The sequence below is a fragment of the Coregonus lavaretus genome (genome assembly GCF_964263955.1).
Source record: "Coregonus lavaretus genome assembly, chromosome: 10".
NCBI classification, from domain to species: domain Eukaryota; kingdom Metazoa; phylum Chordata; class Actinopteri; order Salmoniformes; family Salmonidae; genus Coregonus; species Coregonus lavaretus.
Window position 1 is genome coordinate 2,974,085 of NC_139997.1, and position 26,997 is coordinate 3,001,081.

The window sequence follows — 26,997 nt, forward strand, 5'->3', positions numbered from 1 at the left end:
ATGGATGATGATGATTACGATGTTCAATTTCTTTGGTGTGTCCTTCTTCTAACCCTCTTTTCAATATGCGGCTCACACGTCAACCATGAAAATAACCTAGGACCAGGGAGACCAGTGGGACCAGGTGGACCAGGGAGACCAGTGGGTCCAGGTGGACCAGGGAGACCAGTGGGTCCAGGTGGACCAGGGAGACCAGTGGGACCAGGTGGACCAGGGAGACCAGTGGGTCCAGGTGGACCAGGGAGACCAGTGGGACCAGGTGGACCAGGGAGACCAGTGGGTCCAGGTGGACCAGGGAGACCAGTGGGACCAGGTGGACCAGGGAGACCAGTGGGTCCAGGTGGACCAGGGAGACCAGTGGGACCAGGTGGACCAGTGGGACCAGGTGGACCAGGGAGACCAGTGGGACCAGGTGGACCAGGGAGACCAGTGGGTCCAGGTGGACCAGGGAGACCAGTGGGACCAGGTGGACCAGGGAGACCAGTGGGACCAGGTGGACAAGGGAGACCAGTGGGACCAGGTGGACCAGGGAGACCAGTGGGACCAGGTGGACCAGGGAGACCTGTGGGTCCAGGTGGACCAGGGAGACCAGTGGGTCCAGGTGGACCAGGGAGACCAGTGGGACCAGGTGGACCAGGGAGACCAGTGGGTCCAGGTGGACCAGGGAGACCTGTGGGTCCAGGTGGACCAGGGAGACCAGTGGGACCAGGTGGACCAGGGAGACCAGTGGGACCAGGTGGACCAGGGAGACCAGTGGGACCAGGTGGACCAGGGAGACCTGTGGGTCCAGGTGGACCAGGGAGACCAGTGGGACCAGGTGGACCAGGGAGACCAGTGGGACCAGGTGGGACTAGTGGGAACAGTGGGTGAGTGGGACCAGGGGGGGGGACCAGGGGGGACTTGTGGGACCAGGGGGTGAGTGGGACCAGGGGGGCGAGTGGGACCAGGGGGGACTTGTGGGACCAGGGGGTGAGTGGGACCAGGGGGGACTTGTGGGACCAGGGGGTGAGTGGGACCAGGGGGGCGAGTGGGACCAGGGGGGACTTGTGGGACCAGGGGGGCGAGTGGGACCAGGGGGGACTTGTGCCAACTTCTTGACAGATCCTTTCACTGGACCTTTCTATCGACCATCCCAAACACTTGTAACTGCCCTGGTGATTGAGCAGGGAGATGGAGAGAGATTAGAGGTTTTAATCACTGCTCAGAGAGACTCAGACCTGGGCAGAGCAGAGTGACAGGCAGGGTCAACATGGCTGGAGGACTGTTGGCATGTGTCTGGCAGATCCTCTAATTGCAGACAGACAGACAGACAGACAGACAGACAGACAGACAGACAGGCAGGCAGGCAGGCAGGCAGGCAGGCAGGCAGGCAGGCAGGCAGGCAGGCAGGCAGGCAGGCAGGCAGGCAGGCAGGCAGGCAGGCAGGCAGGCAGGCAGGCAGGCAGGCAGGCAGGCAGGCAGGCAGGCAGGCAGGCAGGCAGGCAGGCAGGCAGGCAGGCAGGCAGGCAGGCAGGCAGGCAGGCAGGCAGGCAGGCAGGCAGGCAGGCAGGCAGGCAGGCAGGCAGGCAGGCAGGCAGGCAGGCAGGCAGGCAGGCAGGCAGGCAGGCAGGCAGGCAGGCAGGCAGGCAGGCAGGCAGGCAGGCAGGCAGGCAGGCAGGCAGGCAGGCAGGCAGGCAGGCAGGCAGGCAGGCAGGCAGGCAGGCAGGCAGGCAGGCAGGCAGGCAGGCAGGCAGGCAGGCAGGCAGGCAGGCAGGCAGGCAGGCAGGCAGGCAGGCAGGCAGGCAGGCAGGCAGGCAGGCAGGCAGGCAGGCAGGCAGGCAGGCAGGCAGGCAGGCAGGCAGGCAGGCAGGCAGGCAGGCAGGCAGGCAGGCAGGCAGGCAGGCAGGCAGGCAGGCAGGCAGGCAGGCAGGCAGGCAGGCAGGCAGGCAGGCAGGCAGGCAGGCAGGCAGGCAGGCAGGCAGGCAGGCAGGCAGGCAGGCAGGCAGGCAGGCAGGCAGGCAGGCAGGCAGGCAGGCAGGCAGGCAGGCAGGCAGGCAGGCAGGCAGGCAGGCAGGCAGGCAGGCAGGCAGGCAGGCAGGCAGGCAGGCAGGCAGGCAGGCAGGCAGGCAGGCAGGCAGGCAGGCAGGCAGGCAGGCAGGCAGGCAGGCAGGCAGGCAGGCAGGCAGGCAGGCAGGCAGGCAGGCAGGCAGGCAGGCAGGCAGGCAGGCAGGCAGGCAGGCAGGCAGGCAGGCAGGCAGGCAGGCAGGCAGGCAGGCAGGCAGGCAGGCAGTACCTGCTGCATTTCATTTGCTGTAACAATTGACTGATTTGTCTTGTAAATGACCTTGACTGCTACCTTTCAACGGATCAATGACCGTGGGTATTTCATCACTCCACTGTGTTCAACTGCTATGAATGAGAGATTCCATTCCGCAATTCCCATTAAGCAGCGTTTCCTGGGCTCCAATGTGGAGAAGAGATCATTTACAATGAGATAATTTGCGGAGAGAGAGACTCGTGTTTGTAGACTATAGCGCTGCTAGATCATCTGTGAAATAACTTTTATTAGAGGACATTTATTTGCTCGTCACGCTAACATGCAAAAATGCAGCAGCAGCCGGTTGTTCAAATGATGAAAAAACGATCTGCCATCAATCTGTTCTTTATGCTGATATTTTAAACATTTTATTTAGCTTTTATTTATACAGGGTCGGTCTCCATTGAGACCAGGGTCTGATTTACAAGGGAGCCCTGTGTACATGAACATACGCAATGTAAGATAATAATGCCATTTAGCAGACGCTTTTATCCAAAGCGACTTACAGTCATGCGTGCATACATTTTTGTGTATGGGTGGTTCCGGGGATCGAACCCACTACCCTGGCGTTACAAGCGCCGTGCTCTACCAGCTGAGCTACAGAGGACCACCCAGAGTCCAAGATAATATCAATACAATATCTACCCCTCAAAACAAAAAAATATATAATATCAATACAATGCCATAAATACAAGATTAATCAAAACAAACACAATTCGGGGCCTCCCGAGTGACGCAGCAGTCTAAAGGCACTGTATCGCAGTGTTGCAGCATCAGTACAGCCTGGGGTTTGATCCCAGGCTGTGTCATAACCGGCCGTGACCGGGAGTCCCATAGGGGGCGGCGCACAACTGGCCCAGCGTCGTCCGGATTAGGGGAGGGTTTGGCTGCTCTAGAGACTCCTTGTGGCGGGCCGGGCGCCTGCAGGCTGACTTCGGTTGTCAGTTGAACAGTGTTTCTTCCGACACATTGGTGCGGCTGGCTTCCAGGTAAAGCGAGCGGGTGTTAAGAAGCGTGGCTTGGCGGGTCATGGCTTGGCGGGTCATGGCTTGGCGGGTCATGTTTCGGAGGACGCATGAATTCGACCTTCGCCTCTCCCGAGCCCGTTAGGGAGTTGCAGCGATAAGACAAGATCATAATCACGAAAATTGGGGAGAGAAAGGGGGTAAAAAAAAATAATAATAATAAATGTACATAAAATAACACAATTCTCACATATCACCTCCCTTAAACTCGATCTAAACTGTCCAATGGAGACTAGTGGGTCTAATTTCAATGCGGCCTGAAGTCTGTTCCATGAGCTGGGGGAATGAAAACATAGCAGGGACTCTACAAGGTGTCGAAAGCGTTCCACAGGGATGCTGGCCCATGTTGACTCCAATGCTTCCCACAGTTGTGTCAAGTTGGCTGGATGTCCTTTGGGTGGTGGACCATTCTTGATACACACGGGAAACTGTTGAGCGTGAAAAACCCAGCAGCGTTGCAGTTCTTGACACAAACCGGTGTGTCTGGCATCTACTACCATACCCCGTTCAAAGGCACTTAAATCTTTAGTCTTGCCCATTCATCCTCTGAATGGCACACATACACAATCCACGTCTCAATTATCTCAAGGCTTAAAAATCCTTCTGTAGCCCATTCCTGCAGTCAAATGACCTAGTAATCTCATGGATGGAATGTTATTCATATTTTTCATAATTTCATAATTAATAAACTTTTTTTTTTTTTAAACCTGCTGACAATCTGGTGTTTCTATGTCAAATGGTTTTGTTATAGTTCAGTCTTCTGTGATGTAGATAAAGTGTAATATTGGAATACAAACTCAAAATTGAATACATTTCTACTCTATATCTAACATGGTACAGGGGTCTTCATTATGTAAGCCCCTAACCATGTGTGTGAGGTGAATACTTTTGTTTCAAAGTAGATTTCTTTAAGACTACCAAGAAGCACTCTTGTGTGACCCTGATTTAGGCCACTGCAGTAAAATATTAACCCGTCTCCTCCCCTTCATCTACACGGATTGAAGTGGGTTTAACACGTGACATCAATAAGGGACCATGGCGTTCATCTGGATTCACCTGGTCAGTCTGTGTCATGGAAAGAGCAGGTGTTCCTAATGTTTTATACACTCAGTGTACAAAAAGTAGCCATTGCTGGACGCTTCCGGTAGTCAGAGACTACCAGCCAACAGACCTATACAAAATGCAATGATGTGTATGAAAATTGTCCCCAGTGATAAAATGCAGTGCTGAGCGATAGACTGAATCCAAAGGTTTTAAAACAGAAGCTGCAGCATGCATGTAGATTATATGACCATAATCAAACACTGGGAGAAGTGTTGCTTGAAAAATCTTCCCTCTACTTTCCAAAGTGAGGCAGGATTTATTTATATAAAAGAAACCAATCTTAACTTTTTTGTTAGTTTTTCAATGTGTGTTTTAAAAGAGAGCTTATCATCAATCCAAATACCCAAGCACTTATAATGGGGAACTTGCTCAATTTGGGCTCCCTTCAATGTGCAAATATGCAGGTCAGGGTCAATATTACGAGACCTAGAGAACAGCATGAACTTGGTTTTATTAACATTTAGCACTAGTTTAAGATCAGTAAGCGATTTTTGTCCTGTTCCTCTCTAAGGGAGGGAGCTGTCCAGGGTTCTGTTCTGTCCCTCTCTAAGGGAGGGAGCTGTCCAGGGTTCTGTTCTATTCCTCTCTAAGGAGGGGCGCTGTCCAGGGTTCTGTTCTGTGTCTCTCCAAAGGAGGGAGCTGTCCATGGTTCTGTTCTGTTCCTCTCTAAGGGAGGGGCGCAGTCCAGGGTTCTGTTCTGTTCCTCTCTAAGGAGGGGCGCTGTCCAGGGTTCTGTTCTGTCCCTCTCTAAGGGAGGGGCGCTGTCCAGGGTTGTGTTCTGGTCCTCTCCAAGGGAGGGAGCTGTCCAGGGTTCTGTTCTGTTCCTCTCCAAGGGAGGGAGCTGTCCAGGGTTCTGTTCTGTGTCTCTCCAAAGGAGGGAGCTGTCCATGGTTCTGTTCTGTTCCTCTCTAAGGGAGGGGCGCAGTCCAGGGTTCTGTTCTGTTCCTCTCTAAGGGAGGGGCGCAGTCCAGGGTTCTGTTCTGTTCCTCTCTAAGGAGGGGCGCTGTCCAGGGTTCTGTTCTGTTCCTCTCTAAGGGAGGGGCGCTGTCCAGGGTTGTGTTCTGGTCCTCTCCAAGGGAGGGAGCTGTCCAGGGTTCTGTTCTGTTCCTCTCCAAGGGAGGGAGCTGTCCAGGGTTCTGTTTTGTTCCTCGCTAAGGCAGGGCGCTGTCCAGGGTTCTGTATCAAATGCCTTCGACAGGTCAATACATTTTTATTGTCTAAACAATATAGCACATCATCTACGACAAGTATACCCGCTGAAATGTCTGGAGAGCTTTTCTTTGTTTACGCACAATCAGCATCATTCACACCCTCTTAAGCCTTAGCCCCACCCATCTCTTTAAGGATTCACATGCGAGGCCATGTACTAAACAGAGTGAGCTAAACCATGAACCATAATCCCAACCTATACTACTAGAAATACAAACTGATTGTCGTAGCTAGCCACCATGCATGAATCTGCCCATAGCTAAAGCTAATCAACTAGGTTCAATGTTGGCTAGCTAGCTAACATTAAGCTATAACTAGCAATGTAAATAGCTTTCTGAAATACGAATAATATTACTACACAGATCATACACGTAACATTACCTAGCAAGCCAGCAAACGTTAGCTGGCTAGCTAACAGTATGCTTTAACTTGAAATGAAAACGACTTTTTGACAAAATTAGAAACTTATAATATCTGAAAATGTAGCGAGACTCTTACCCGTAGACATGGATGAACGCTTCTCCCTCTCTGTCATGGATGCCATGGTTGCCCTTAGTTTGAAGATGTAATGTTCTCTTCTGTGTTCTCTTTTCGACTCCCTCTGCATTTGCAATCATACTCCGCTTCCACCGGGCATTCCATTGATTTCAAAACCCGGTCAACTTCTTCCGTGACAACAACACTGTTGATCGCCATTTCATCCCCATCACCGTCATCAGAAGACTCTACAATGTCTGGTTCAATGAAAATGTTTTTACCAAAATCAGGGATTTCCTTGTCGTCTGATGCATTTTCAGAGTCAGAGAGAGTCAGCATGGCACGATCGTCCTCCAGAAAGTAGTCACAACTTTTTCCCACTGATCTTTGTCGATAGTGCCAAGTAACAATGTTGAGAGCAGTAACAACACTTTTGCAGTTCTAAAATAAAAAATAAAAATAAAAAGCAACTTGAGAAAAGGATTACCTACACATACTGAGCAGCTCATGTTATAGACAGAAGCATGCTACATGGCAGACCAATCCAAACTCATCTTTCAGCATGTCCAGCCCATTCATTATTTCAGCCAATCATGACTAGCGGGAAGGTTCCTGTCTTTTTCCATGGCTAAACCAACTAGACTCGTAATTTAACAATTTTTATTTGTATTTACAGATGGCATAAAGTTTGTTATTAAGGCACATGAAAGTTCCCATGTTCCAGAAGGAATTTCTGCCAAAAAACTCATTTTGATAAATGCCTCTCCTGTGAAGTAGTGACGTACGACAAATGCCTAGTTTCTTGAAATGGGTCACATGATTCTGCAATAACTGAGTCAGCCCCAGTGGATTGTTTTTACATCTTCAATAAGGTATTTTGTACATCATAGACATCAAATGGTTGAAATGAAAATGAGGAATGTGTCTCCGGGAATGTATCGTTCTCTGCAACCTGGCACAAGGTGAGTAAAGTTTTCAGAAGCTATTTTATCAAACAGGTGGCCCGCTGAGGCAAAGTGGTTATTAAAAGCACCACAAATGCCCATCTTATCTGTTACGGGACCAGAGGTTGTCATAACCTGTTGGGGTAATGAGGGGGTGGAGTTTTGTTTCAGAGATTTGACTACCTTCCAGAAGGAAGCTGGATTCCCACCATTCTCAGATAGAGTTCAAGATGTCGATTTTGCTTTTCTAACCAGGGAAAGACATCTATTTCCCAAGTGTCTGAAGGACTGCCAGTCAGATGTGGAATCAGCCAGCCTTAGCCCAAGCTACATTTCTCTGATAGTTAATGTGTGAACCAGGGATTAGCTATGTCCTTTACCCTTAGTTTCTTGGACGGTGCATGCTTATCTGCAATAGAGTTGATTAAAGAAGTAAAACAATTTAGAGCCTGATCCGAGTCAGAGATATCTGACGCAACCTCCCAGTTACACAATCCCAGATCAGACAAGAATAGTTCCTCATTGAAATTCCTGTAATTTCTCTGTAATAATGCAAGGGCGAGATTTAGGTAGCTTTGCATCTCATGCAGGCAATGGGACAATGGTCACGGAACTCATTTTGCAGAAATTCCATTGGCTGTTTACTTATGTCAAAACAATATCTAAAATAGTTGATTTTTCAGGGTGTTTTAAGTTGGGGCGGGTTGGTTGAGTTATCAGCTGAGTTAGATTTAGCTCAATGCAGATATCTTTCAGCCTATCAGAAGCTTGCATCAACCAATCCAGAAAAAGATCACCCAAAAATTAATCATTCAGATTTAGCATAGTTAGATAGAAAGTCAGGCAATCGGCTAAGAGCACATGTTGAAGCAGAAGGAGGACGATAAATTCAGACTAGCGTAAGTTGGACATTATTACCAAGACCCATATTTAGGACTAGACATTCAAATTGCTTAGGGACAGAGGTAGTGAGAGATACAGAAACATTTAAGTTGTCTTTTGTAAATATGGCGACACGTCCCCCCTCTGTCAACTCTGTCAGATCTAAAAACATTATAACCAGTCAAAGGACTCACCAATCAGTATCTGGCACAGTCTTATTTAGCCAAATTTCAAGATATTACCTGGATGTCCACGTTGGTTTGAGAGGCCAGAGTTATAATAAAACATCTATTTTTTAGATCAAACTTCTGGTGTTTAGATGAATCAGTCCAATGCTGCAACTGTGTGCTTTCAGATCAGACGTAGTCTCTAATACAAACATACTGTGATCGGATTCAGATCAGACGTAGTCTCTAATACAAACATACTGTGATCGGATTCAGATCAGACGTAGTCTCTAATACAAACATACTGTGATCGGATTCAGATCAGACGTAGTCTCTAATACAAACATACTGTGATCGGATTCAGATCAGACGTAGTCTCTAATACAAACATACTGTGATCGGATTCAGATCAGACGTAGTCTCTAATACAAACATACTATGATCGGATTCAGATCAGACGTAGTCTCTAATACAAAACATACTGTGATCGGATTCAGATCAGACGTAGTCTCTAATACAAACATACTGTGATCGGATTCAGATCAGACGTAGTCTCTAATACAAACATACTGTGATCGGATTCAGATCAGACGTAGTCTCTAATGCAAAACATACTGTGATCGGATTCAGATCAGACGTAGTCTCTAATACAAACATACTATGATCGGATTCAGATCAGACGTAGTCTCTAATACAAACATACTATGATCGGATTCAGATCAGACGTAGTCTCTAATACAAACATACTATGATCGGATTCAGATCAGACGTAGTCTCTAATACAAACATACTGTGATCGGATTCAGATCAGACGTAGTCTCTAATACAAACATACTGTGATCGGATTCAGATCAGACGTAGTCTCTAATACAAACATACTGTGATCGGATTCAGATCAGACGTAGTCTCTAATGCAAAACATACTGTGATCGGATTCAGATCAGACGTAGTCTCTAATACAAACATACTGTGATCGGATTCAGATCAGACGTAGTCTCTAATACAAACATACTGTGATCGGATTCAGATCAGACGTAGTCTCTAATACAAACATACTATGATCGGATTCAGATCAGACGTAGTCTCTAATACAAACATACTGTGATCGGATTCAGATCAGACGTAGTCTCTAATACAAACATACTGTGATCGGATTCAGATCAGACGTAGTCTCTAATACAAAACATACTGTGATCGGATTCAGATCAGACGTAGTCTCTAATACAAACATACTGTGATCGGATTCAGATCAGACGTAGTCTCTAATACAAACATACTGTGATCGGATTCAGATCAGACGTAGTCTCTAATACAAACATACTATGATCGGATAAGTCAATGTCTGAGTGCAGCCTTAAAATGTGAGGGCAGGGTCCAGGCACCAAGATGGTTTGGATGGACCCCATCCTCTCTGTAGAACATCTTCTGTTTCCAAAAGGTGTCAAAGTTATCCACAAAAGTAACTCCAACAGAGTTACAGTACACTCGTAGCCAGTCGTGTAGTGCCAGCAACCTACTGAATCTTTCGCTGATTCAGTAGGTTGCTGAATCGGATGCTTGTTGGAGTCTTTCAGAGTTCCAATCAGTTCTTTAAAAATCCTGTTTCAGCCATTCCGAGCTAGCCATCCTAATGTCATTAGATCCCACATGGACTACGACGGTGACAGCCTCCTTGTTCTGGCAGTAGGAAGCAGCTTAGTAATGTCCTGTACCCAAGGTTATCGCCCCGGGAACCGAGACGTTTCTTACCATAGAGCTACCGATAATAACGGCTGGTGAGATGGCAGAGGAGGCCTGTGTTGTGGAGAAGGAGAAGGTAGACGGGGTGCTTTCCCCGCTAGATTGTGCAAGTTCTTCATCTGTTTGCTAAGAGTAGCCACTTCTTCCCTATAGTCGTCTGCGAGTAAACAATTGTTGCATTGGATCTCCGGTTGGTCCACATTGTCCCGGAAGAGAGCCTAGTAAACACGGCTCCTGTCTGAACGGGGAGGAGGCCTATACAGGCTGTGGGTAAATACACCCTGCACACAAAAATACATGAAACGAAATAGACTCTAGCCTGTTAAGCTTAACTTTCTGCGACAAAACAATTCACTCTCAATAATTTGTGCATTTGCTCTCCTTCCAGTCAACGAGTCTGTTTTGTCCTACCATACGCACACACAATAAAAATACATCAATCTTCTTTTCCCTCTCTCTACAATTTCCCTTCACAGAAGGCTGGAGAAATAACACAGACATTTCTTTTAGAGTTCCCACATTTGCATGCTACGGTAGAGGCACAGGGAATGGTCCATGAATGCTAAAACTCAATTCTTATTCAGAGCCTTAACAGTATTGAGCTGATTGAATATTGATGTCTGAACAGGTAACCCATACTTTTCTACTTGTAGTAGCTACTGCTGGGTCAGGGAATGTGCTACCAAATATCCTTTTAGAAAAACTATATTTATTTGAAGTACGTATAATGCCTTATATTCTACTCCCAGTGTGTTATAACACGGCCTTTTTGAGATAATAATCATTTTAGCGTACCACCATGACTCCAGAGAGGCTGTTAGTCTCTGACTAGTCATGTGTGGAGTGGCCACAGCCTACACTAATACCTCAGTCAGCCTGACTATATTACATAGATCAGCCTGACTATATAACATAGATCAGCCTGACTATATAACATAGATCAGCCTGACTATATAACATAGATCAGCCTGACTATATAACATAGATCAGCCTGACTATATAACATAGATCAGCCTGACTATATTACATAGATCAGCCTGACTATATAACATAGATCAGCCTGACTATATAACATAGATCAGCCTGACTATATAACATAGATCAGCCTGACTATATAACATAGATCAGCCTGACTATATAACATAGATCAGCCTGACTATATAACATAGATCAGCCTGACTATATTACATAGATCAGCCTGACTATATAACATAGATCAGCCTGACTATATAACATAGATCAGCCTGACTATATAACATAGATCAGCCTGACTATATTACATAGATCAGCCTGACTATATACCATAGATCAGCCTGACTATATTACATAGATCAGCCTGACTATATTACATAGATCAGCCTGATTATTACATAGAGCTTTTCATCAAAGGTAAATGAGAGTGGAGTCATTTCCCTGTGGATGTGAGTCCTTAGTACTAGTAGCGGCATGGAGAGAGAAACCCAACACAGAGGGCTAACTGACATATGGGAAGATACATGGAGATTTAATCAGCTTCAAACCTTGAAGGATTTCACACACACATGCATTTAGGCAAACAGGCAGGCAGCCACAGACTCACACACACGCACACGCACACTAACCCTAACCTTAACCCTAATTCAGTCCGATTCAAAATCCTATTTTCCCTAACCCCTAACCTTAAACCGTACCCTTACCCTAACCCTAACCCTAACCTTAACCCAAAAACCTAACCTAATCTTAACCCTAAACCTAACCCTAGCTCCTAACCCTAACCCTAAAACTAACCCTATCTCCTAACCCTAACCCTAAACCTAATTCTAACCCTAACCCTAACACTAATTCTAACCTTAACCCTAAACCCAAAATAACATTTGACCGTATGGGGACCAACAAAATGTCCCCAGTTGGTCAACATTTTCTTGGTTTACTGTTCTTGTGGTCACCCGTGATAAAAGTCAGTATTCGATTTTCCATCCATGTATGAGGACGTCAGGAGATGACATGGAAACTGGCCACTAGCGGCAACAGTGAGCGCTGTTACCTACAAGTAGGTTTGGGTTTTGCGTTGTGGACGGGGATAGTGGATGGGCGTGAGCATCTGATTTCAACAGCTGCAAATTTGAATCTAGCGATAGAAAGTTGTTTTTGAGATTTTTGTTTTAAGCCTATCCCAAACCTTAACCCTTACCTTAACCATCCGGAGTTAATACCTAACCTTAACATTTCTGAGTTTAATGCCTAAATGTACCCTTAAACACTTCGACATTTTATGCTTGCAACAAATTCGAAATTTGACGTTTGAGAAACATGGATGAATGTTTAATTCTGACGTGAGACTGTGAGAGCCAGTTGGATTCCACAGGGCGCCACTAGCTTTGACTGCGTCCCAAATGGCTATTCCCTATTCAGTGCACTAGGGCCCATGGGGCTTTTGTCAAATTTCTAAAGTGGAAGTTGGGAGAGTTATATTGGAGTGTTTCAGTGAAACGTAAGTGAGGGAGGCCCCGCTCTATCGCTTCCCCAGATGTTTAGTTCATTTCATTCCGATCTCCTTTTGCATTATTGTAGCCTTTTTCTGTAGCCTGTCAACTATGCGTCTGTCTATCCCTGTTCTCTCCTCTCTGCACAGGCCATACAAACGCTTCACACCACGTGGCTGTTGCCACTCCAATCTGGTGGTCCCTGTGCGCACGACCCCAGGTGGAGTTCCAGGTCTCTGGCAGCCTCTGGAACTGCCGTTCTGCGGCCAACAAGGCAGAGTTCATCTCAGCCTATGCTACCCTCCAGTCCCTCGACTTCTTAGCGCTGACGGAAACATGGATTACCACAGAAAACACTGCTACTCCTACTGCTCTTTCCTCATCCAACCATGTGTTCTCGCATACCCCAAGAGCATCTGGTCAGCGCGGCGGTGGCACAGGAATCCTCATCTCTCCCAAGTGGACATTCTCTCTTTTTCCCCTGACCCATCTGTCTATCTCCTCATTTGAATTCCATGCTGTCACAGTCACTAGCCCATTCAAGCTTAACATCCTTGTCATTTATCGCCCTCCAGGTTCCCTTGGAGCGTTCATCAATGAGCTTGACGCCTTGATAAGTTCCTTTCCTGAGGATGGCTCACCCCTCACAGTTCTGGGTGACTTTAACCTCCCTACATCTGCCTTTGACTCATTTCTCTCTGCCTCCTTCTTTCCACTCCTTTCCTCTTTTGACCTCACCCTCTCACCGTCCCCCCCTACTCAAAAGGCAGGCAATACACTTGACTTCATCTTTACTAGATGCTGTTCTTCTAGTAATCTCACTGCAACTCCCCTCCAAGTCTCCGACCACTACTTTGTATCCTTTTCTCTCTCGCTCTCCTCCAACACTACTCACTCTGCCCCTACTCAGATGGTAATGTGCTGTCGCAACCTTCGCTCTCTCTCTCCCGCTACTCTCTCCTCTTCCATCCTATCATCTCTTCCCTCTGCTAAATCCTTCTCCCTCCGATCTCCTGACTCTGCCTCCTCAACCCTCCTCTCCTCCCTTTCTGCATCTTTTGACTCTCTATGTCCCCTATCCTCCCGGCAGGCTCGGTCCTCCCCTCCTGCTACGTGGCTTGACGACTCATTGCGAGCTCACAGAAGAGGGCTCCGGGCAGCCGAGTGGAGATGGAGGAAAACTAGACTCCCTGCGGACCTGTCATCTTTTCACTCCCTCCTCTCTACATTCTCTTCCTCTGTTTCCGCTGCTAAAGCCACTTTCTACGACTCTAAATTTCAAGCCTCTGCCTCTAACCCTGGGAAGCTCTTTGCCACCTCCTCCCTGCTGAATCATCCTCCTCCTCCCCCTCCCTCCTCCCTCTCTGTGGATGACTTCGTCAACCATTTTGAAAAGAAGTTTGATGACATCCGATCCTAATTTATTAAATCAAATGATACCGCTGGTCCTGCTCACACTGCCCTACCCTATGCTTTGACTTCTTTCTCCCCTCTCTCTCCAGATGAAATCTTGCGACTTGTGACGGCCGGCCGCCCAACAACCTGCCCGCTTGACCCTATCCCCTCCTCTCTTCTCCAGACCATTTCCGGAGACCTTCTCCCTTACCTCACCTCGCTCATCAACTCATCCTTGACCGCTGGCCGTATCCCTTCCGTCTTTAAGAGAGCGAGAGTTGCACCCCTCCTCAAAAAACCTACACTCGATCCCTCCGATGTCAACAACTACAGACCAGTATCCCTTCTTTCTTTTCTCTCCAAAACTCTTGAGCGTGCCGTCTCTAGCCAACTCTCCTGCTATCTCTCTCAGAATGACCTTCTTGATCCAAACCGGTCAGGTTTCAAGACTGGTCATTCAACTGAGACTGCTCTTCTCTGTGTCACGAAGGCTCTCCGCACTGCTAAAGCTAACTCTCTCTCCTCTGCTCTTATCCTTCTAGACCTATCCATTGCCTTTGATACTGTGAGCCATCAGATCCTCCTCTCCACCCTCTCCGAGTTGGGCATCTCCGGCGCTGCTCACTCTTGGATTGCTTCCTACTTGACAGGTCGCTCCTACCAGGTGGCGTGGCGAGAATCTGTCTCCGCACCACGTGCTCTCACCACTGGTGTCCCCCAGGGCTCAGTTCTAGGCCCTCTCCTATTCTCTCTATACATCAAGTCACTTGGCTCTGTCATATCCTCACATGGTCTCTCCTATCATTGCTACGCAGACAACACAAAATTAATTTTCTCCTTTCACCCTTCTGATAACCAGGTGGCGAATCGCATCTCTGCATGTCTGGCAGACATATCAGTGTGGATGTCGGATCACCACTTCAAGCTGAACCTCGGCAAGACAGAGCTGCTCTTCCTCCCGGGGAAGGACTGCCCGCTCCATGATCTCGCCATCACGGTTGACAACTCCATTGTGTCCTCCTCCCAGAGTGCAAAGAGCCTTGGCGTGACCCTGGACAACACCCTGTCGTTCTCCGCTAACATCAAAGCGGTGACCCGATCCTGCAGGTTCATGCTCTACAACATTCGCAGAGTACGACCCTACCTTACACAGAAAGCGGCACAGGTCCTAATCCAGGCACTTGTCATCTCCCGTCTGGATTACTGCAACTCGCTGTTGGCTGGGCTCCCTGCCTGTGCCATTAAACCCCTACAACTTATCCAGAACGCTGCAGCCCGTCTGGTGTTCGACCTTCCCAAGTTCTCTCATGTCACCCCGCTCCTCCGCACACTCCACTGGCTTCCAGTTGAGGCTCGAATCTACTACAAGACCATGGTGCTTGCCTACGGAGCTGTGAGGGGAACGGCACCTCCTTACCTTCAGGGTCTGATCAGACCCTACACCCAAAACGAGGGCACTACGTTCATCCACCTCTGGCAGCTATTCGCTGCTCTGGCACCCCAATGGTGGAACAAGCTCCCCCACGACGCCAGGACAGCGGAGTCACTGACCACCTTCCGGAGACACTTGAAACCCTACCTCTTTAAGGAATACCTGGGATTGTATAAAGTAATCCTTTTTTTTTTTTTTTTTTATAAAAGGGTGTTGTCCCACTGGCTATCATAAGTTGAATGCACCAATTCGTAAGTCACTCTGGATAAGAGCGTCTGCTAAATGACGTAAATGTAAAATGTAGTGCACTTCATACATTTCTATAAGCATTAATTAATTATCATATTTCTGTCTAATGGTCTAACATCTTATAATGACAAAGGGTTAATTAAAGGCTGTAGCTTATATAGACTATGTACTGGCTTAAGCAGGGGGACACGTCTGGCACTGCAGGATTTGAGTCCCTGGCGGCGTAGTGTGTTACTGATGGTAGGCTTTGTTACTTTGGTCCCAGCTCTCTGCAGGTCATTCACTAGGTCCCCCCGTGTGGTTCTGGGATTTTTGCTCACCGTTCTTGTGATCATTTTGACCCCACGGGGTGAGATCTTGCGTGGAGCCCCAGATCGAGGGAGATTATCAGTGGTCTTGTATGTCTTCCATTTCCTAATATTTGCTCCCACAGTTGATTTCTTCAAACCAAGCTGCTTACCTATTGCAGATTCAGTCTTCCCAGCCTGGTGCAGGTCTACAATTTTGTTTCTGGTGTCCTTTGACAGCTCTTTGGTCTTGGCCATAGTGGAGTTTGGCGTGTGACTGTTTGAGGTTGTGGACAGGTGTCTTTTATACTGATAAGTTCAAACAGGTGCCATTAATACAGGTAACGAGTGGAGGACAGAGGAGCCTCTTAAAAAATAAGTTACAGGTCTGTGAGAGCCAGAAATCTTGCTTGTTTGTAGGTGACCAAATACTTATTTTCCACCATAATTTGCAAATAAATTCATTAAAATTCCTACAATGTGATTTTCTGGATTTTTTTTCCTCAATTTGTCTGTCATAGTTGACATGTACCTATGATGAAAATTACAGGCCTCTCTCATCTTTTTAAGTGGGAGAACTTGCACAATTGGTGGCTGACTAAATACTTTTTTCCCCCACTGTACATGCCCGTCTGAAGTTTGCCAATGAACATCTGAGTGATTCAGAGGAGAACTGGGTGAAAGTGTTGTGGTCAGATGAGACCAAAATCGAGCTCTTTGGCATCAACTCAACTTTTCATGTTTGGAGGAGGAGGAATGCTGCCTATGACCCCAAGAACACCATCCCCACCGTCAAACATGGAGGTGGAAACATTATGCTTTGGAGGTGTTTTTCTGCTAAGGGGACAGGACAACTTCACCGCATCAAAGGGACGATGGACGGGGCCATGTACCGTCAAATCTTGGGTGAGGACCTCCTTCCCTCAGCCAGGGCATTGAAAATGGGTCATGGATGGGTATTCCAGCATGACAATGACCCAACACACACGGCCAAGGCAAAAAAGGAGTGGCTCAAGAAGAAGCACATTAAGGTCCTGGAGTGGCCTAGCCAGTCTCCAGACCTTAACCCCATAGAAAATCTGTGGAGGGAGCTGAAGGTTTGAGTTGCCAAACGTCAGGCTCGAAACCTTAATGACTTGGAGAAGATCTGCAAAGAGGAGTGGGACAAAATCCCTCCTGAGATGTGTGCAAACCTGGTGGCCAACTACAAGAAACGTCTGACCTCTGTGATTGCCAACAAGGGTTTTGCCACCAAGTACTAAGTCATGTTTTGCAGAGGGGTCAAATACTTATTTCCCTCATTAAAATGCAAATTAATTTATAACATTTTTGACATGCGTCTTTCTGGATTTTTGTTGTTGTTATTCTGTCTCTCACTGTTCAAATAAACATACCATTAAAATTATAGACTGATCATGTCTTTGTCAGTGGGCTAACGTACAAAATCAGCAGGGGGATCACTGTACATATCTTTTCAATTCAGTGGATGAATTCCAATACATGAATTGATAATTGCCCATTGTTTAAAATGCATGAATAAATTAATTAATATGTTGAATTGACTTGAGAGTTAAATGGAACTACAACACACTATATTACTGTTTAAATGATTGCTCTTGGATAGTATTACAATAGCATTGAAATGCTGTGGAGGCAACGCAATGAACTGAGGCAAAGCAATAAAATACTGTTAATTTGTTCTTATGCTGCATAAGTTGTCCCTAATTTCTGGTGGATTGATTGTCTTGGGAGAGTCAGCCAGTCTGGTAATCAGCTATGACACAAATAACATCATTATTAATTCCAATGCATCATTATTAATTCCAATGCATCATTATTAATTCCAATGCATCATTATTAATTCCAATGCATCATTATTAATTCCAATGCATCATTATTAATTCCAATGCATCATTATTAATTCCAATGCATCATTATTAATTCCAATGGAACATTATTAATTCCAATGCATCATTATTAATTCCAATGCATCATTATTAATTCCAATGCATCATTATTAATTCCAATGCATCATTATTAATTCCAATGCTTCATTATTAATTCCAATGCATCATTATTAATTCCAATGCTTCATTATTAATTCCAATGCATCATTATTAATTCCAATGCTTCATTATTAATTCCAATGCATCATTATTAATTCCAATGCTTCATTATTAATTCCAATGCATCATTATTAATTCCAATGCATCATTATTAATTCCAATGCGATTTAATGGCTAGGCTACTTAGAAGGGTTTCTATAAGCAACTGGAAATGACAGGCGAAGAATAATGGCTCTATCACCACACAGAGACTAGACTACCTCTATCACCACACAGAGACTAGACTACCTCTATCACCACACAGAGACTACCTCTATCACCACACAGAGACTAGACTACCTCTAATCACCAAACAGAGACTACCTCTATCACCACACAGAGACTAGACTACCTCTATCACCACACAGAGACTAGACTACCTCTATCACCACACAGAGACTAGACTACCTCTATCACCACACAGAGACTACCTCTATCACCACATAGAGACTAGACTACCTCTATCACCACACAGAGACTAGACTACCTCTATCACCACACAGAGACTAGACTACCTCTATCACCACACAGAGACTACCTCTATCACCACATAGAGACTAGACTACCTCTATCACCACACAGAGACTAGACTACCTCTAATCACCAAACAGAGACTAGACTACCTCTATCACCACACAGAGACTAGACTACCTCTATCACCACACAGAGACTAGACTACCTCTATCACCACACAGAGACTACCTCTATCACCACACAGAGACTAGACTACCTCTATCACCACACAGAGACTAGACTACCTCTATCACCACACAGAGACTAGACTACCCCTATCACCACACAGAGAATAGACTACCTCTATCACCACACAGAGACTAGACTACCTCTAATCACCACACAGAGACTACCTCTATCACCACACAGAGACTAGACTACCTCTATCACCACACAGAGACTAGACTACCCCTATCACCACACAGAGAATAGACTACCTCTATCACCACACAGAGACTAGACTACCTCTATCACCACACAGAGACTAGACTACCTCTAATCACCACACAGAGACTAGACTACCTCTATCACCACACAGAGACTACCTCTATCACCACACAGAGACTACCTCTATCACCACACAGAGACTAGACTACCTCTATCACCACACAGAGACTAGACTACCTCTATCACCATACAGAGACTACCTCTATCACCACATAGAGACTAGACTACCTCTATCACCACACAGAGACTAGACTACCTCTATCACCACATAGAGACTAGACTACCTCTATCACCACACAGAGACTAGACTACCTCTATCACCATACAGAGACTACCTCTATCACCACATAGAGACTAGAATACCTCTATCACCACACAGAGACTAGACTACCTCTATCACCACACAGAGACTAGACTACCTCTATCACCACACAGAGACTAGACTACCTCTATCACCACACAGAGACTACCTCTATCACCACACAGAGACTACCTCTATCACCACACAGAGACTAGACTACCTCTATCACCACACAGAGACTAGACTACCTCTATCACCACACAGAGACTACCTCTATCACCACATAGAGACTACCTCTATCACCACACAGAGACTAGACTACCTCTATCACCACACAGAGACTACCTCTATCACCACACAGAGACTACCTCTATCACCACATAGAGACTACCTCTATCACCACACAGAGACTAGACTACCTCTATCACCACATAGAGACTACCTCTATCACCACACAGAGACTAGACTACCTCTATCACCACACAGAGACTAGACTACCTCTATCACCACACAGAGACTAGACTACCTCTATCACCAAACAGAGACTAGACTACCTCTATCACCACACAGAGACTACCTCTATCACCACACAGAGTGTGCAAAGCTGTCATCAAGGGAAAGGGTGGCTATTTGAAGAATCTCCAAAAATATTTTGATTTTAACACTTTTTTTGTTACTACATGATTCCATATGTGTTATTTCATAGTTTTGATGTCTTCACTATTATTCTACAATGTAGAAAATAGTAAAAATAGAGAAAAACCCTTGAATGTGTCACGATCGTCGTAAGTAACGGACCCAGGCGCAGCGTGATATGCGTACATCTTTTAATGAGTACTTTAAACACGAATAACAAAACGATACGTGAAGCCCTAAGGTTAACAAAACACAAACCTCTCCGGAACAAGATCCCACAAAACAAAAGTGCCAACAGGCTGCCTAAGTATGGTTCCCAATCAGAGACAACGAGAATCAGCTGCCTCTGATTGGGAACCACCCTGGCCAACATAGAAAACACGAACTAGAACACAACATAGAAAATAACACATCGAAACTCCACACCCTGGCTCAACATATAAGAGTCCCCAGAGCCAGGGCGTGACAGAATGAGTAGGTGTGTCCAAACTTTTGACTCGTACTTTATATACACACATTAAAATACAAAAACACAGTGATGGGAAGCACATCACAAATCACATAAAACATCACAAATCACTCAGAAAAACTGTTACATTCCTCCACAAATATATCCCCAATCAATACTTTAAATTGCCCGAACGGCACAAGAACATCAAGATGAAATGTATTTTGAATTTTGTTCCAGCAATTCGGTGCATTAAAACTAAAAGCAGATTTACCTAGCTAGGTGGAGACCCTATGAACTTCAAGAGTTAACCAATCCTGTGAACGGTAGTAGCAGCTGCACTTTGATAAATAATATCACCGTAATCAAGAACAGATAAAAAAAGATTGACAGAATAATCTGCTTCTTACCGCTTAGAGAAAGGCACAATCTGTTTCTGTAGTAAAAGCCAACTTTAAATCTTAGCTTCTTAACCAGCTCATCTACAGTATCTGTTTTTTAAACGTCAAATCTATATCAATCCAAATGCCTAAGTATTTACACTACCAGTCAAAAGTTTGGACACACCTACTCATTCAAGGATTGTTCTTTATTTTTTAAAACTATTTTCTACATTGTAGAATAATAGTGAAGACATCAAAACTATGAAATAACACATATGGAATCATGTAGTAACCAAAAAAAGTGTTAAACAAATCAAAATATCTTTTACATTTGAGATTCACACTCTTGGCATTCTCTCAACCAGCTTCACATGGAATGCTTTTCCAACAGTCTTGAAGGAGTTCCCACATATGCTGAACACTTGTTGGCTGCTTTTCCTTCACTCTGCGGTCCGACTCATCCCAAACCACCTCAATTGGGTTGAGGTCGGGGGATTGTGGAGGCCAGGTCATCTCATGCAGCACTCCATCACTCTCCTTCTTGGTCAAATAGCCCTTACACAGCCTGGAGGTGTGTTGGATCATTGTCCTGTTGAAAAACAAATGATAGTCCCACTAAGCCCATACCAGATGGGATGGCATATCACTGTAGAATGCTGTGGTAGCCATGCTGGTTAAGTGTGCCTTGAATTCTAAATAAATCACAGACAGTGTCACCAGCAAAGCACCCCCACACCATCACACCTCCTCCTCCATGCTTCACGGTGGGAACCACACATGTGGAGATCATCCATTCACCTACTCTGCGTCTCACAAAGACACAGCGATTGGAACCAAAAATCTCAAATTTGGACTCCAGACCAAAGGACAGATTTCCACCGGTCTAATGTCAATTTCTCGTGTTTCTTGGCCCAAGCAAGTCTCTTCTTCTTATTGGTGTCCTTTAGTAGTGGTTTCTTGCAGCAATTTGACCATGAAGGCCTGATTCACAAAGTCCCCTCTGAACAGTTGATGTTGAGATGTGTATGTTACTTGAACTCTGTGAAGCATTTACAGTGGGGGAAAAAAGTATTTAGTCAGCCAACAATTGTGCAAGTTCTCCCACTTAAAAAGATGAGAGAGGCCTGTAATATTCATCATAGGTACACGTCAACTATGACAGACAAAATTTGAAAAAAAATTCCAGAAAATCACATTGTAGGATTTTTTATGAATTTATTTGCAAATTATGGTGGAAAATAAGTATTTGGTCAATAACAAAAGTTTCTCAATACTTTGTTATATACCCTTTGTTGGCAATGACACAGGTCAAACGTTTTCTGTAAGTCTTCACAAGGTTTTCACACACTGTTGCTGGTATTTTGGCCCATTCCTCCATGCAGATCTCCTCTAGAGCAGTGATGTTTTGGGGCTGTCGCTGGGCAACACGGACTTTCAACTCCCTCCAAAGATTTTCTATGGGGTTGAGATCTGGAGACTGGCTAGGCCACTCCAGGACCTTGAAATGCTTCTTACGAAGCCACTCCTTCTTTGCCCGGGCGGTGTGTTTGGGATCATTGTCATGCTGAAAGACCCAGCCACGTTTAATCTTCAATGCCCTTGCTGATGGAAGGAGGTTTTCATTCAAAATCTCACGATACATGGCCCCATTAATTCTTTCCTTTACACGGATCAGTCGTCCTGGTCCCTTTGCAGAAAAACAGCCCCAAAGCATGATGTTTCCACCCCCATGCTTCACAGTAGGTATGGTGTTCTTTGGATGCAACTCAGCATTCTTTGTCCTCCAAACACGACGAGTTGAGTTTTTACCAAAAAGTTCTATTTTGGTTTCATCTGACCATATGACATTCTCCCAATCCTCTTCTGGATCATCCAAATGCACTCTAGCAAACTTCAGACGGGCCTGGACATGTACTGGCTTAAGCAGGGGGACACGTCTGGCACTGCAGGATTTGAGTCCCTGGCGGCATAGTGTGTTACTGATGGTAGGCTTTGTTACTTTGGTCCCAGCTCTCTGCAGGTCATTCACTAGGTCCCCCCGTGTGGTTCTGGGATTTTTGCTCACCGTTCTTGTGATCATTTTGACCCCACGGGGTGAGATCTTGCGTGGAGCCCCAGATCGAGGGAGATTATCAGTGGTCTTGTATGTCTTCCATTTCCTAATATTTGCTCCCACAGTTGATTTCTTCAAACCAAGCTGCTTACCTATTGATGATTCAGTCTTCCCAGCCTGGTGCAGGTCTACAATTTTGTTTCTGGTGTCCTTTGACAGCTCTTTGGTCTTGGCCATAGTGGAGTTTGGAGTGTGACTGTTTGAGGTTGTGGACAGGTGTCTTTTATACTCATAACAAGTTCAAACAGGTGCCATTAATACAGGTAACAAGTGGAGGACAGAGGAGCCTCTTAAAGAAGAAGTTACAGGTCTGTGAGAGCCAGAAATCTTGCTTGTTTGTAGGTAACCAAATACTTATTTTCCACCATAATTTGCAAATAAATTCATTAAAAATCCTACAATGTGATTTTCTGGATTTTTTCCCTCAATTTGTCTGTCATAGTTGACGTGTACCTATGATGAAAATTACAGGCCTCTCTCATCTTTTTAAGTGGGAGAACTTGCACAATTGGTGGCTGACTAAATACTTTTTTCCCCCACTGTATTTGGGCTGCAATTTCTGAGGCTGGTAACTCTAATGAACGTATCCTCTGCAGCAGAGGTAACTCTGGGTCTTCCATTCCTGTGGCGGTCCTCATGAGAGCCAGTTTCATCATAGCGCTTGACGGATAAGAGCGTCTGCTAAATGACTCAAATGTAAATGTAAATGTAAACATTATTTCGAGAGTTTGAGAAGAACATGTATTTAGTTTTGCCCATATTAAGCACAAGTTTTAAATCAGCAAGGGATTTCTGCATAGCTATAAAATCTGACTGTAGTTTTGACACAGCCAGATCAACAGTCGGGGCAGTAGCATACATAATAGTATCATCCAAATATAGATGAAGTTTATTTATTTTTACAGATTGACCGATGGTGTTTATAGAAATATGTAATTTATGTAATTCAAGAAATTCAGACTTAACCCCATCAATCACGATGGCCTGAGTTCTGTCACTAAGATAATCATGAAACCATGAACAGGCGTCAGAGCTCAGGCCTGTCGAGGACAACTTATTCAATCAAATAACACGATTAACAGAATTAAAAGCTTTTGACAGGTCCACAAACAAAACAGCACATTTCATTTTAGTGTAAAGCTTTGACAAGATCAACAACAACTAAAGTGGTTGCTGTGATAGTGCTGTGCCCAGGCCTAAACCCTGATTGGATTACATTCAAAATACATTTCTCAGGGGAAAAAAAGAGCGAAGTTATAACTTTACCAAGGATTCAAGAATCTCAGCTAGACAAGGAAGCCTTGAAATAGTGTGATAATTATCAAGATCACTACAATCCCGTCCTTATGGAGTGGCAGCACAAGAGCTGATTTCCATACTTTTTGAATATTTCCTGATAACAATGTGGGTGATTGAGCCAACGGGAGGAGCCATATGGGGAACGGAGAGAAGGTACAAAGAGTCTATCTGACCACCGACACATATCTCTTTGTAAGACTGCGTCTCAAACAGCACCCTATTTCCTACGCAGTGCACTACTTTTGACCAGGGCTGGTCTAAAGTAGTGCACTGTGTAGGGAATAAGGGTGCCATTTGGGACGCAGCGTTTGTAAATCAAAGCACCGTAATAAGGAGATTAAATTAAAAGCAGCCTTGTTCTCACCACGCTCCAGTCAGACATGTGATGCTAAACAGGGTTATTAGAAGATGCAAATAGGATTGGCTGGACGTTTTGCATGCCGGCATCTGCCAAGAAAGTCCATTTTTAATTTCTCAGGAACTGATATCAACTTGGCATCAGCGGACCATTAGTGAATGCAAATGACTGTTCCCCCAATCCCACCCTGGCACTCGTGTCGCACGCACGCACGCACGCACGCACGCACGCAGGTATATGATAACGGGGTAAACAGGCCGTGGCTCGGGGTGTTGACGTCCTTGATGATCTTTTTGGCCTTCCTGTGACATCGGGTGCTGTAGGTGTCCTGGAGGGCAGGCAGTGTGCCCCCGGTGATTCGTTAGGCAGACCGCACCACCCTCTGGAGAGCCCTGCGGTTGCGGGCGGTGCAGTTGCCATACCAGGCGGTGATACAGCCCGACAGGATGCTCTCAATTGTGCATCTGTAAAAGTTTGTGTGGGTCTTAGCCAAATTTCTTCAGCCTCCTGCGATTGAAGAGGTGCTGTTGCGCCTTCTTCACCACACTGTCTGCGTGGGTGGACCATTTACGACTGTCAGTGATGTGTATGCCGAGGAACTTGAAGCTTTCCACCTTCTCCACTGCGGTCCCGTCGATATGGATAGAGGCGTGCTCCCTCTGCTGTTTCCTGAAGTCCACGATCAGCTCCTTCGTTTTGTTGATGTTGAGGGAGAGATTATTTTCCTGGCACCACTCTGCCAGGGCCCTCACCTCCTCCCTGTAGGCTTTCTCGTCATTGTTGGTAATCAGGCCTACTACTTTTGTGTCATCTGCAAACTTGATGATTGAGTTGGAGGCGTGCGTGGCCATGCAGTCATGGGTGAACAGGGAGTACAGGAGGGGGCTGAGCACACACCCTTGTGGGGCCCCTGTGTTGAGGATCAGCGAAGTGGAGGTGTTGTTTCCTACCTTTACCACCTGGGGGGCGGCCCGTCAGGAAGTCCAGAACCCAGTTGCACAGGGCGGGGTTCAGACCCAGGGCCCCGATCTTAATGATGAGCTTGGAGGGTACTATGGTGTTGAATGCTGAGCTGTAGTCAATGAACAGCATTCTTACGTAGGTATTCCTCTTGTCCAGATGGGATAGGGCAGTCTGCAGTGTGATGGCAATTGTGTCGTCCATGGATCTGTTGGGGCGGTATGCTAATTGAAGTGGGTCTAGGGTGTCAGGTAAGGTGGAGGTGATATGATCCTTAACAAGCCTCTCAAAGCACTTCATGATGACAGAAGTGAGTGCTACGGGGCGATAGTCATTTACAGTGCATTCGGAACGTATTCAGACCCCTTCACTTTTTCCACATTTTGTTACGTTACAGCCTTATTCTAAAAAGGATTAAATCATTCCCCCCCCCCCCTCATCAATCTACACACAATACCCCATAATGACAAAGCAAAAATAGGTTTTTAGAATTTGTAGAAAATGTATTAAACATAAAAAACGGAAATATTACATTTACATAAGTATTCAAACTCTGTACAAAGTACTTTGTTGAAGCACCTTTAGCAGTGATTATAGCCTAGAGTCTTCTTGGATATGTTGCTACAAGCTTGGCACACCTGTATTTGGGGAGTGTATCCTATTCTTCTCTGCAGATCCTTTCAAGCTCTGTCAGGTTGGATGGGGAGTGTCGCTGCACAGCTATTTTCAGGTCTCTCCAGAGATGTTCGATCGGGTTCAAGTCCGGGCTCTGGCTGGGCCACTCAAGGACATTCAGAGAATGGTCTGAGAGTCCTTTAGGTGCCTTTTGGCAAACTCCAAGTGGGCTGTCATGCGCCTTTTACTGTGGAGTGGCTTCTGTCTGGCCACTCCACCATAAAGGCCTGATTGGTGGAGTGCTGCAGAGATTGTGGTCTTTCTGGAAGGTTTTCCCATCTCCACAGAGGAACTCTGGAGCTCTGTCAGAGTGACCATCGGGTTCTTGGTCACCTCCCTGACCAAGGCCCTTCCGAGCGGCCAGCTCTAGGAAGAGTCTTGGTGGTTCCAAACTTCTTCCATTTAAGAATGATGAAGGCCACTGTGTTCTTGGGGACCTTCAATGCTACAGAAATGTTTTGGTACCCTTCCCCAGATCTGTGCCTCGACACAATCCTGTCTCAAAGCTCTACGGACGATTCCTTCGATCTCATGGCTTGGTTTTTGCTCTGACATACACTGTCAACTGTGGGACCTTGTATAGACAGGTGTGTGCCTTTCCAAATCATGTCCAACCAATTGAATTTACCACAGGTGGACTCCAATGAAGTTGTAGAAACATCTCAAGGATGATCAATGGAAACAGGATGCACCTGAGGTCAATTTCGATTCTCATAGCAAAGGGTCTGAATACTTATGTAAATATGGTATTTCTGTTTTTTATTTTTAATACATTTGCAAACATTTCTAAAAACCTGTTTTCGCTTTGTCATTATGGGGTATTGTGTGTAGATTGATTAAGCTTTTTATTTATTTAATCCATTTTAGAATAAGGCTGTAACGTAACAAAATTTGGAAAAGGTGAATTGCTCTGAATACGATGAGATAGTGTGATACAATGAGAGGATAAATCCATAGGAGACAGGGCTAGATGCAAGGTGTATATCTGATGAGGAATGAAATTGCTTTCATATAGATTTACTATATTTTGATTTACTTTTAATAATGATAAGCTGTTTAGGTCTAACTGGCATTAAACCTCTACTAGCAC

At 45.6% G+C, this 26,997-nt stretch overlaps 1 protein-coding gene across 1 annotated transcript in view; it reads left to right on the plus strand.

Annotated features, from left to right (window-relative positions):
• LOC311135795 (uncharacterized protein) overlaps nucleotides 1-26,997 on the plus strand; it is a gene marked incomplete at both ends in the record, with an annotated part of 40,052 nt that continues 13,055 nt past the window's right edge. Inside the window, 3 exons of the mRNA XM_084169837.1 lie at nucleotides 1-21; nucleotides 107-844; nucleotides 14,561-14,833. Of these exons, the coding sequence (XP_084025963.1) occupies nucleotides 1-21; nucleotides 107-844; nucleotides 14,561-14,833 (1,032 nt within the window). The remainder of the gene's footprint in view (nucleotides 22-106; nucleotides 845-14,560; nucleotides 14,834-26,997) is intronic.